The sequence below is a fragment of the Muscardinus avellanarius genome (assembly GCF_963383645.1).
Source record: "Muscardinus avellanarius genome assembly, chromosome: 12".
NCBI classification, from domain to species: Eukaryota; Metazoa; Chordata; class Mammalia; order Rodentia; family Gliridae; genus Muscardinus; species Muscardinus avellanarius.
Window position 1 is genome coordinate 23,221,139 of NC_137798.1, and position 15,186 is coordinate 23,236,324.

Below are 15,186 nucleotides of genomic sequence, written 5' to 3' on the forward strand. Positions count from 1 at the left end.
TTTCTATAAGATAGAGAAATATATGAGACCCCATATATTTCTATATCTTGTAGAAATATATGAGACCGCATATATTCCTATAACTTGTACAAATATATGAGACCCAATATATTTCTATAACTTGTAGAAATATATGAGACCCCATATATTTCTATAAGATAGAGAAATATATGAGACCCCATATATTTCTATAACTTGTAGAAATATATGAGACCCCATATATTTCTATAACTTTTAGAAATATTAGTGACCCATTATATTTCTCTATCTTGTAGAAATATATGAGACCCCATATATTTCTTTAACTTGTAGAAATATATGAGACCCCATATATTTCTATAAGATAAAGAAATATATGAGACCCCATATATTTCTATAACTTGTAGAAATATATGAGACCCCATATATTTCTATAACTTGTAGAAATATATGAGACCCCATATATTTCTATAAGATAGAGAAATATATGAGACCCCATATATTTCTATCACTTGTAATATATATGAGACCCCATATATTTCTATATCTTGTAGAAATATATGAGACCACATATATTTCTATAACTTGTAGAAATATATGAAACCCCATATATTTCTATAAGATAGAGAAATATATGAGACCCAAATATTTCTATAACTTGTAGAAATACATGAGACCCCATATATTTCTATAACTTGTAGAAATATATGAGACCACATATATTTCTATATCTTGTAGAAATATATGAGACCTTATATATTTCTATAACCTGTAGCAATATATGAGACCCCATACATTTCTATAAGATAAATATATGAGACCCCATATATTTCTATAACTTGTAGAAATATATGAGACCCCATATATTTCTATAAGATAAAAAAATATATGTGACCCCATATATTTCTATAACTTGTAGAAATATATGAGACCCCATATATTTCTATAAGATAGAGAAATATATGAGACCCCATATATTTCTATAACTTGTAGAAATATATGAGACCCCATATATTTCTATAAGATAGAGAAATAATATGAGACCCCATATATTTCTATAACTTGTAAAAATATATGAGACCCCATATATTGCTGTAACTTGTAGAAATATAGGAGACCCCATATACTTCTATATCTTGTAGAAATATATGAGACCCCATATATTTCTATGACTTGTAGAAATATAGGAGACCCCCTATATTTCTATATCTTGTAGAAATATATGAGACACCATATATTTCTATGACTTGTGGAAATATAGGAGACCCCCTATATTTCTATAAGATAGAGAAATATATGAGACCCCATATATTTCTATGACTTGTAGAGATATAGGAGGCCCCCTATATTTCTATAAGATAGAGAAATATATGAGACCCCATATATTTCTATGACTTGTAGAAATATAGGAGGCCCCCTATATTTCTATAAGATAGAGAAATATATGAGACCCCATATATTCCTCTGACTTGTAGAAATATAGGAAGTCTTCTATATTTCTATAAGATAGAGAAATATATGAGACCCCATATATTTCTATGACTTTTAGAAATATAGGAGGCCCCCTATATTTCTATAAGATAGAGAAATATATGAAACCCCATATATTTTTATAACTTGTAGAAATATAGGAGATCCCTTATATTTCGATAAGTTAGAGAAATATATGAGACCCCATATATTTCTATATCTTGTAGAAATATATGAGACCCCATATATTTCTATAAGATAGAGAAATATATGTGACCCCATATATTTCTATAACTTGTAGAAATATATGAGACTCCATATATTTCTATAAGATAGAGAAATATATGAGACCCCATATATTTCTAGAACTTGTAGAAATATATGAGACCCCATATATTTCTATAAGGTAGAGAAATATATGAGATGCCATATATTTCTATAACTTGTAAAAATATATGAGACCCCATATATTTCTATAAAATAGAGAAATTATGAGACCTCATATATTTCTATAACTTGTAGAAATATATGACACCCCATATATTTCTATATCTTGTAGAAATATATGAGACCCCATATATTTCAATAACTTGTAGAAATATATGAGACCCCATATATTTATATAAGATAGAGAAATATATGAGACCCCATATATTTCTATAACTTGTAGAAATATATGAGACTCCATATATTTCTATATCTTGTAGAAATATATGAGACCGCATATATTCCTATAACTTGTACAAATATATGAGATCCCAAATATTTCTATAACATGTAGAAATACATGAGACCCCATATATTTCTATAACTTGTAGAAATATATGAGACCCCATATATTTCTATAACTTGTAGAAATATATGAGACCCCATATATTTCTATATCTTGTAGAAATATATGAGACCGCATATATTTCTATAACTTGTAGAAATATATGAGACCCGATATATTTCTATAAGATAGAGAAATATATGAGACCGCATATATTTCTATAACTTGTAGAAAAATATGAGACCCCATATATTTCTATAAGATAGAGAAATATATGAGACCCCATATATTTCTATATCTTGTAGAAATATATGAGACCGCTTTTTCCTATAACTTGTACAAATATATGAGACCCCATATATTTCTATAACTTGTAGAAATATATGAGATCCCATATATTTCTATAAGATAGAGAAATATATGAGACCCCAAATATTTCTATAACTTGTAGAAATATATGAGACCCCATATATTTCTATAACTTGTAGGAATATAAGAGACCCCATATATTTCTATATCGTGTAGAAATATATGAGACCCCATATAGTTCTATAACTTGTAGAAATATGAGACCCCATATATTTCTATAAAATAGAGAAATATATGAGACCCCATATATTTCTATAACTTGTAGAAATATATGAGACCCCATATATTTCTATATCTTTGTGAAATATATGAGACCGCATATATTCCTATAACTGGTACAAATATATGAGACCCCATATATTTCTATAATATAGAGAAATATATGAGACCCCATATATTTCTATAACTTGTAGAAATATATGAGACCCCATATATTTCTATGACTTGTAGAAATATAGGAGACCCCATATATTTCTATAACTTGAAGAAATATATGAGACCCCATATATTTCTATAAGATAGAGAAATATATGTGACCCCATATATTTCTATAACTTGCAGAAATATATGAGAACCCATATATTTCTATAACTTTTAGAAATATTAGTGACCCATTATATTTCTCTATCTTGTAGAAATATATGAGACCCCATATATTTCTTTAACTTGTAGAAATATATGAGACCCCATATATTTCTATAAGATAAAGAAATATATGAGACCCCATATATTTCTATAACTTGTAGAAATATATGAGACCCCATATATTTCTATAACTTGTAGAAATATATGAGACCCCATATATTTCTATAAGATAGAGAAATATATGAGACCCCATATATTTCTATCACTTGTAAAATATATGAGACCCCATATATTTCTATATCTTGTAGAAATATATGAGACCCCATATATTTCTATAACTTGTAGAAATATTTGAAACCCCATATATTTCTATAAGATAGAGAAATACATGAGACCCCAAATATTTCTATAAATTGTAGAAATACATGAGACCCCATATATTTCTATAACTTGTAGAAATATATGAGACCCCATATATTTCTATATCTTGTAGAAATATATGAGACCCCATATATTTCTGAAACCTGTAGAAATATATGAGACCCCATATATTTCTATAAGATGAATATATGAGACCCCATATATTTCTATAATTTGTAGAAATATATGAGACTCCATATATTTCTATATTTTGTAGAAATATATGAGACCGCATATATTCCTATAACTTGTACAAATATATGAGATCCCATATATTTCTATAATATAGAGAAATATATGAGACCCCATATATTTCTATAACTTGTAGAAATATATGAGACCCCATATATTTCTATAACTTGTAGAAATATATGAGACCCCATATATTTCTATGACTTGTAGAAATATATGAGACCCCATATATTTCTATAACTTGTAGAAATATATGAGACCCCATATATTGCTATAAGATAGAGAAATATATGAGACCCCATATATTTCTATCACTTGTAAAATATATGAGACCCCATATATTTCAATATCTTGTACAAATATATGAGACCCCATATATTTCTATAACTTGTAGAAATATATGAGACCCCATATATTTCTATAAGATAGAGAAATATATGAGATCCCAAATATTTCTATAACATGTAGAAATACATGAGACCCCATATATTTCTATAACTTGTAGAAATATATGAGACCCCATATATTTCTATATCTTGTAGAAATATATGAGACCGCATATATTTCTATAACTTGTAGAAATATATGAGACCCCATATATTTCTATATCTTGTAGAAATATATGAGACTGCATATATTTCTATAACTTGTAGAAATATATGAGACCCCATATATTTCTATAAGATAGAGAAATATATGAGACCGCATATATTTCTATAACTTGTAGAAAAATATGAGACCCCATATATTTCTATAAGATAGAGAAATATATGAGACCCCATATATTTCTATGACTTGTAGAAATATAGGAGGCCCCCTATATTTCTATAAGATAGAGAAATATATGAAACCCCATATATTTTTATAACTTGTAGAAATACAGGAGATCCCATATATTTCTATAAGATAGAGAAATATATGAGACCCCACATATTTCTATATCTTGTAGAAATATATGAGACCCCATATATTTCTATAAGATAGAGAAATATATGTGACCCCATATATTTCTATAACTTGTAGAAATATATGAGACTCCATATATTTCTATAAGGTAGAGAAATATATGAGACCCCATATATTTCTAGAACTTGTAGAAATATATGAGACCCCATATATTTCTATAAGATAGAGAAATATATGAGACGCCATATATTTCTATAACTTGTAAAAATATATGAGACCGCATATATTTCTATAAGATAGAGAAATAATGAGACCCCGTATATTTCTATAACTTGTAGAAATATATGACACCCCATATATTTCTATATCTTGTAGAAATATATGAGACCCCATATATTTCAATAACTTGTAGAAATATATGAGACCCCATATATTTCTATAAGATAGAGAAATATATGAGACCCCATATATTAATATAACTTGTAGAAATATATGAGACTCCATATATTACTATATCTTGTAGAAATATATGAGACCGCATATATTCCTATAACTTGTACAAATATATGAGACCCCATATATTTCTATAATATAGAGAAATATATGAGACCCCATATATTTGTATAACTTGTAGAAATATATGAGACCCCATATATTTCTATAACTTGTAGAAATATATGAGACCCCATATATTTCTATGACTTGTAGAAATATATGAGACCCCATATATTTCTATAACTTGTAGAAATATATGAGACCCAATATATTTCTATAAGATAGAGAAATATATGAGACCCCATATATTTCTATCACTTGTAAAATATATGAGACCCCATATATTTCAATATCTTGTAGAAATATATGAGACCCCATATATTTCTATATCTTGTAGAAATATATGAGACCGCATATATTTCTATAACTTGTAGAAATATATGAGACCCCATATATTTCTATAAGATAGAGAAATATATGAGACCCCATTTATTTCTATAACTTGTAGAAATATATGAGACCCCATATATTTCTATAAGATAGAAAAATATATGAGACCCCATATATTTCTATAACTTGTAGAAATATATGAGACCCCATATATTTCTATAAGATAGAGAAATATATGAGACCCCATATATTTCTATGACTTGTAGAAATATAGAAGGCCCCTATATTTCTATAAGATAGAGAAATATATGAGACCCCATATATTTCTATGACTTGTAGATATATAGGAGGCCCCCTATATTTCTATAAGATAGAGAAATATATGAGACCCCATATATTTCTCTGACTTGTAGAAATATAGGAGGCCCCATATATTTCTATAAGATAGAGAAATATATGAGACCCCATATATTTCTCTGACTTGTAGAAATATAGGAGGCCCCCTATATTTCTATAAGATTGAGAAATATATGAGACCCCATATATTTCTATAATTTGTAGAAATATAGGAGATCCCATATATTTCTATAAGATAGAGAAAAATATGAGACCCCATATATTTCTATATCTTGTAGAAATATATGAGACCCCATATATTTCTATAAGATAGAGAAATATATGTGACCCCATATATTTCTATAACTTGTAGAAATATATGAGACTCAATATATTTCTATAAGTTAGAGAAATATATGAGACACAATATATTTCTAGAACTTGTAGAAATATATGAGACCCCATATATTTCTATAAGATAGAGAAATATATGAGACGCCATATATTTCTATAACTTGTAGAAATATATGAGACCCCATATATTTCTATAAGATAGAGAAATATATAAGACCCCGTATATTTTTATAACTTGTAGAAATATATGAGACCCCATATATTTCTATGACTTGTAGAAATATAGGAGACCCCATATATTTCTATAACTTGTAGAAATATATGAGACCCCATATATTTCTATAAGATAGAGAAATATATGAGACCCCATATATTTCTATAACTTGTAGAAATATATGAGACCCCATATATTTCTATAACTTTTAGAAATATTAGTGACCCATTATATTTCTCTATCTTGTAGAAATATATGAGACCCCATATATTTCTATAACTTGTAGAAATATATGAGACCCCATATATTTCTATAAGATAAAGAAATATATGAGACCCCATATATTTCTATAACTTCTAGAAATATATGAGACCCCATATATTTCTATAACTTGTAGAAATATATGAGACCCCATATATTTCTATAAGATAGAGAAATATATGAGACCCCATATATTTCTATCACTTGTAAAATATATGAGACCCCATAAATTTCTATATCTTGTAGAAATATATGAGACCCCATATATTTCTATAACTTGTAGAAATATATGAGACCCCATATATTTCTATAAGATAGAGAAATATATGAGACCCCAAATATTTCTATAACTTGTAGAAATACATGAGACCCCATATATTTCTATAACTTGTAGAAATATGAGACCCCATATATTTCTATATCTTGTAGAAATATATGAGACCCCATATATTTCTATAACTTGTAGAAATATATGAGACCCCATATATTTCTATAAGATAGAGAAATATATGAGACCCCATATATTTCTATAACTTGTAGAAATATATGAGACCCCATATATTTCTATAAGATAGAAAAATATATGAGACCGCATATATTTCTATAACTTGTAGAAATATATGAGACCCCATATATTTCTATAAGATAGAGAAATATATGAGACCCCATATATTTCTATAACTTGTAGAAATATATGAGACCACATATATTTCTATAAGATAGAGAAATAATATGAGACCCCATATATTTCTATAACTTGTAGAAATATATGAGACCCCGTATATTTCTGTGACTTGTAGAAATATAGGAGGCCCCCTATATTTCTATAAGATAGAGAAATATATGAGACCCCATATATTTCTGTGACTTGTAGAAATATATGAGGGCCCTATATTTCTATAAGATAGAGAAATATATGAGACCCCATATATTTCTGTGACTTGTAGAAATATAGGAGGCCCCCTATATTTCTATAAGATAGAGAAATATATGAGACCCCATATATTTCTATAACTTGTAGAAATATAGGAGATCCCATATATTTCTATATCTTGTAGAAATATATGAGACCGCATATATTCCTATAACTGGTACAAATATATGAGACCCCATATATTTCTATAATATAGAGATATATATGAGACCCCATATATTTCTATAACTTGTAGAAATATATGAGACCCCATATATTTCTATGACTTGTAGAAATATAGGAGACCCCATATATTTCTATAACTTGTAGAAATATATGAGACCCCATATATTTCTATAAGATAGAGAAATATATGAGATCCCATATATTTCTATCACTTGTAAAATATATGAGACCCCATATATTTCTATATCTGGTAGAAATATATGAGACGCCATATATTTCTATAACTTGTAGAAATATATGAAACCCCATATATTTCTATAAGATAGAGAAATATATGAGACCCCAAATATTTCTATATCTTGTAGAAATATATGAGACCACATATATTTCTATAATTTGTAGAAATATATGAGACACCATATATTTCTATAAGATAAATATATGAGACCCCATATATTTCTATAACTTGTAGAAATATAGGAGATCCCATATATTTCTATATCTTGTAGAAATATATGAGACCGCATATATTCCTATAACTGGTACAAATATATGAGACCCCATATATTTCTATAATATAGAGATATATATGAGACCCCATATATTTCTATAACTTGTAGAAATATATGAGACCCCATATATTTCTATGACTTGTAGAAATATAGGAGACCCCATATATTTCTATAACTTGTAGAAATATATGAGACCCCATATATTTCTATAAGATAGAGAAATATATGAGATCCCATATATTTCTATCACTTGTAAAATATATGAGACCCCATATATTTCTATATCTGGTAGAAATATATGAGACGCCATATATTTCTATAACTTGTAGAAATATATGAAACCCCATATATTTCTATAAGATAGAGAAATATATGAGACCCCAAATATTTCTATATCTTGTAGAAATATATGAGACCACATATATTTCTATAATTTGTAGAAATATATGAGACACCATATATTTCTATAAGATAAATATATGAGACCCCATATATTTCTATATCTTGTAGAAATATATGAGACCCCATATATTTTAATAAGATAGAAAAATATATGAGACCCCATATATTTCTTTTTTTTTTTTTTTTTTTTTTTTTTTTTTTGAAACATTTTGAAATTTATTTTTAAAAGTCACAGAGACAAAATCTTAAAAGCAACACATTTATACTAAAGATACATGCATGAGCAAAACAAAAAAATAAGCACAGGAATACAAAAATGAACACAGTAAATTTTAATTAATACAATAGTCTGGATACAAGTAGAATACTACTAGATAAGAACTGTATTTACCTCGGAAACCTATGATAGTATGGATTGAGATAAACCAAGGTTTAGGGTAGCCACTTCATTATTCACATTTTAATCAGTGCTGACCAGAAGCTAAAGCAATTTTTTTTAAGACTAAAATTTTCAATGAATTTGTGGAACTAATCTTGCATGTAAACAAATCATATGAATATGTTTTAAGGTGATCTGTCCTCACTTCATAGCAGTTTGGGTAAGTCAAAACGTGGAGAGCCATTCCAAAGACTAAGCTAATGAAAACTCTGATTTTTATTTTGGGCCACCTTAAATTTAACTTTGCTTACACAAGTTTCTATTAACATTCATATACAAATTCAAGCAAAGTTTTAAGACAAAACTTTCAGCTTGGAGTCTTTGCACTTAATGATAGTTTTTAAGCAATTAATGGTTAACAACAATTTTAAGCTGAAGCTAAGTGATTACAATAGTAAGAGGCAGAATTCTTTAAAATATTCTGGTCCCTGAAAATTCGATAGGGTTAAAAGCATTAACTGGAAATACCATTTTTTTTTAAAGAAAGCCCTAATCAAAGATAACAAAGGATAAAATAACTATATAGGCTCTCATACAAAATCTAAACTTTCACCCTGTAAAAAATGATTACAATGTCTTTCAGGCTTGCTATATGCTTCATATATTTGAAAAGAATTCAACAAGTAATTCAGTATTTCAACAAGCTAGGAACTATTTACTGTAAGCATATAGTAAAATTCTGGAAGACATACTACCATACTTTGAGAAAACACTATTAACAGGTAAGCATGTATTGAAGGCAGTTTATAAATGAAACATTACAAATCTTATGTTTATGCATACAACTTATAAAAGTTGCTATTTTTCCAACAGTTTAGCATCACACTAACACTATATAGTTAAAATTGAAAGCTTCTGTACACACGTTCACTCTCCCTCCAAAGCAGCATATGCCTCTTAGACGTTCTGATTTGCTATCTAACATATGCCAATCATTGTTACATGGATCTGTATCTGTTTGAGAAGGCTAAAATAATTGTTCTGTCTTAACCAAGAGACAGTTAACCAGCTTCAGGGAACGAATGGTTCATAATCAGTAAAAACAAAAAAAACATTAATATTAATCTCCCACAGCAGGATGGAAACTCTTCTAAGGACAGGATACAATCCTAAAAGAATAGACTATACCCCTAGATATAGTGAATGTGGGAACAGCTAGGGGTCTGAAAAACACATTCAAATATATAGAATATAAATGATTATCAAATCAGTAACAACTACTAGAAACTTAAGTGTGAATTATTAACTCTTTCTAGTGCAACATCAACCAGTTTACTGGACTCTAGAAGCTGTTCTGCCACATTTATTGGTAATACCTAAATAGGGAGCAGTCTAAATCTCATTGAATCTTGAAAAACTAGAATGATTGTATATCAAACCTTATTTTTGTACTCTTAAAATAGTGCTATAAAACTCAATTATCTTCCTAGCTTCTTAGATCTTCTACAATCTTAGGTAATTAAAATTAGACATGGTTGCCTGCAAATTCTTTTCTAGACGAAGTAATAGTAAAACACATTTTGGTTATGTTTTGCTGCTGGTCTCCTCACGTATGTGCTTTACCAATATGAGCACTAAGATAGGCATCTATTGTGCAACTTTAACATAAACAGACATGAGAAAAACTGCAAGTTCAAATTTTGCCAAGTGATGATAGCAGGCTTTGAAAGAAAATGAAAACAAAATTTAAAATCAGATGGCCATACTGAATATGTGAATTAGAAATTTAAGACTGTAAGAGCATTTAAGACAAGGAAAGATGTTTCTGAAAATTACAAATCATAATATTTTTATTCACTTTGGCTTTTTCTTTTTTAAAATGAAGATATGTGATAAAATGACCTCAAAGATAACTCACTCTAAGTCACAAAGGGCATCATTTGTTACTGCTCTGTAATAGAAATATAGTTTGTAAAAGTTTCTTACTAGAATGTTTTCAAATAATTTAACATTGCTTATTTAAGTTCTGGTCCAAGTTTTCAGCTGTTTTATTTTAAAAAAATATAATTTGGATCTCTCATGGAGGAAGACTTAACTGGGCTAAACTACTTAAATAACCTTATGGGACAGTGAGGTTCAGATAGAGTCCATTTTCTGAACATGGTTAACCTTTAACAGAACTGATTATTTCCTCACACAAATAGCTATGCAGGATGCTACCAAATCTCCATTATGAAAACCTTATCAGATTTTCAAGACAACTGTTTACCATCCATGTTTAAAAACTTTGCACCACCAGAGGCAAAGCAGATAAAAGTGAAAGTAAGTAAACTTGTTTCTAGTCTAGTCTATTTATCTAAATAAACTTATAAAATCTTATGGAAAAATTAAATGTACAGAAAGCAATTTTGTTATTTGATCTGCCAGCCAAAAGTAACTATCTGCAAAGAGGAAACTCAACCATAAAATGTTTACCTGTTTAAAATGTCAGTCCTACAATGACACCAAGATATTTTAAAATATTGCAAATTTAAGATGATGCTTAACATGAAAGCTATGGTTCAAAATACTTGTGTTCATAGTAAGAGACTAAAATCTTGTCACTGCAAAATTCCCCATGGCTTTTGGCACTGACATTAAAGGAAAGATTATAGTCTTTTGGTCACTTGTAGCTGCTACTAAACACAACAATAAGTCTTAAAAATGGGAGGGGGGAAGACAGTGAGAAACTCAAAGTTAAGTAAATATTTCATATACAAATAAAACAGTTTGAAATAAAGTTATTTTTGTTAGGAATTTTAAGATATAAGAATAGTTTTCCACTATTTCTTCCATTTTAAAAAGACCCTCTAATCAGAATCATTCTTTTACAATGCTCTAAGTGGTGTTGCCTAGCAGCAGCTTCAATTTCCTAGGCTCGTCTTCAATCCAAATAGTTAAGTAATCTCACAAGGAATAATCACACATGGCAATAGGGTTAAAAGGCAGGGTGGTTCTTCCATGCACAAACATTTCAAGAGAAAAACCATCAATTTAAAAGATAATCATCAGGTTTCAGGTATCCTCACACAGTCTACACCTAAGTTTTGCTTTATACCATTGGTGACTAAAATTAACAAGTTTTGCAGTGAGGGTCTTTTTTTTTTTTTTTTGCCTGCAACTATATACACATTGCAAAACTATTCTGCATCACATGATTTTAAATGAAATAAATATAAAAATGAGCCACAGAATCAACACATAACTTTAATACTCCACATTATTTATCTTGATCACAATGGTGGTAACCTCCTTGTCAACAATCTTGTGAGTTGAGGAGCTGATTTTCATTCTCATATCCATCAGGCAGATACGCTCTCCTCAGCTGGTCTGATTTAGGTATGGAGCCCCCATTCTTCACATGACGAGACAGGAAAGCACGGACTGCTGGATGATCAGCCTTCTCAAGGGGGATGTTGGCTTCCAGGCACATTTTCACAAAGTCCTGGATAACACTGACTTTCTCTGTTTGAGCAGTACTGTTGCACTGAAGAGATGCAGTAAGGGGCCTCTGCTTCTTTCTCACATTCTGCTCTTCAAATTCTGCCTTCCTCTTGGTATGAGTCTTTGACTTGAGGTGGTCACTAATGGCAGACTTGCGAACATGATTCAGAACCACATTGCAAGAAGTGCAGAAGAGTTTTCCTCCATCTTCATGAAGCTCACCTCCAAACTCTGTGACTCGATCCAGGGGTGTCACATACAAAGCAGTCTTAGAACGGTTTCGAGCTGGTGGTGCTGTTACTACAAATCGTTCCATTCTGACTTTGAGTAAGGTTCGGATTAGTTTCCAGTTTTTTTCTTGATACTTAGTAGCGAAGGGTCTCCAGCGCAAAACCAGAGACGCATGGATTCCAGGCACTTTCTGTTGGTTCAATCCCGGAAACTCCTTCAAATCAGTTTTTCAACAAGTGGTGGTGAGGAAATAGTTGCTGGGCTTGCACCCTATTTTCCCTGCGATGCCGGCAAGTCATGCCTTTGCGTAAGATCGACGCCGCTGCTAGGGAAAGTGGACGAGACCCTGCCGGAAAGGAAAGGAAGAAAGGGAGGAGCAAGAGGGCGAGGGAGGAGTTGCACCCGCCGCCGCCGTCGCCCGAGAGAGCCCCGCGGCGGCCGCCGCGTCCCCCGCCGAGACCCCATATATTTCTATAACTTGTAGAAATATATGAGACCCCATATATTTCTATAAGATAGAGAAATATATGAGACCCCATATACTTCTATATCTTGTAGAAATATATGAGACCCCATATATTTCTATGACTTGTAGAAATATAGGAGACCCCCTATATTTCTATATCTTGTAGAAATATATGAGACACCATATATTTCTATGACTTGTAGAAATATAGGAGACCCCCTATATTTCTATAAGATAGAGAAATATATGAGACCCCATATATTTCTATGACTTGTAGAGATATAGGAGGCCCCCTATATTTCTATAAGATAGAGAAATATATGTGACCCCATATATTTCTATAACTTGTAGAAATATATGAGACTCCATATATTTCTATAAGGTAGAGAAATATATGAGACCCCATATATTTCTAGAACTTGTAGAAATATATGAGACCCCATATATTTCTATAAGATAGAGAAATATATGAGACCCCATATATTTCTATAACTTGTAGAAATATATGAGACCACATATATTTCTCTATCTTGTAGAAATATATGAGACCCCATATATTTCTATAACTTGTAGAAATATATGAGACTCCATATATTACTATATCTTGTAGAAATATATGAGACCGCATATATTCCTATAACTTGTAGAAATATATGAGACCCCATATATTTCTATAACTTGTAGAAATATATGAGACCCCATATATTTCTATGACTTGTAGAAATATAGGAGACCCCATATATTTCTATAACTTGTAGAAATATAAGAGACCCCATATATTTCTATAACTTGTAGAAATATATGAGACCCCATATATTTCTATGACTTGTAGAAATATAGGAGACCCCATATATTTCTATAACTTGTAGAAATATATGAGACCCCATATATTTCTATGACTTGTAGAAATATAGGAGACCCCATATATTTCTATAACTTGTAGAAATATAAGAGACCCCATATATTTCTATAAGATAGAGAAATATATGAGATCCCATATATTTCTATCACTTGTAAAATATATGAGACACCATATATTTCAATATCTTGTAGAAATATATGCGACCCCATATATTTCTATAACTTGTAGAAATATATGAGACCCCATATATTTCTATAAGATAGAGAAATATATGAGACCCCAAATATTTCTATAACATGTTGAAATACATGAGACCGCATATATTTCTATAACTTGGTGAAATATATGAGACCCCATATATTTCTATATCTTGTAGAAATATATGAGACCGCATATATTTCTATAACTTGTAGAAATATATGAGACCCCATATATTTCTATAAGATAGAGAAATATATGAGACCCCATATATTTCTATAACTTGTAGAAATATATGAGACCCCATATATTTCTATAAGATAGAAAAATATATGAGACCCCATATATTTCTATAACTTGTAGAAATATATGAGACCCCATATATTGCTATAACTTGTAGAAATATAGGAGACCCCATATACTTCTATATCTTGTAGAAATATATGAGACCGCATATATTTCTATAACTTGTAGAAATATATGAGACCCCATATATTTCTATAAGATAGAGAAATATATGAGACCCCATATATTTCTATAACTTGTAGAAATATATGAGACCCCATATATTTCTATAAGATAGAAAAATATATGAGACCCCATATATTTCTGTAACTTGTAGAAATATATGAGACCCCATATATTTCTATAAGATAGAGAAATATATGAGACCCCATATATTTCTATAACTTGTAGAAATATATGAGACCCCATATATTGCTATAACTTGTAGAAATATAGGAGACCCCATATACTTCTATATCTTGTAGAAATATATGAGACCCCATATATTTCTATGACTTGTAGAAAT

At 29.7% G+C, this 15,186-nt stretch overlaps 1 protein-coding gene across 1 annotated transcript; it reads right to left on the reverse strand.

Moving 5' to 3' along the window:
• Positions 1-12,430: 12,430 nt before the first annotated feature.
• LOC308271710 (CGG triplet repeat-binding protein 1) lies at positions 12,431-12,934 on the reverse strand (the record flags this gene model as incomplete). The annotated part of the gene is made up of 1 exon (XM_080708225.1): positions 12,431-12,934. The coding sequence occupies one exon, from the start codon at positions 12,932-12,934 to the stop codon at positions 12,431-12,433; it is 504 nt and encodes a 167-aa protein (XP_080564351.1).
• Between the last annotated feature and the right edge of the window lie 2,252 nt (positions 12,935-15,186).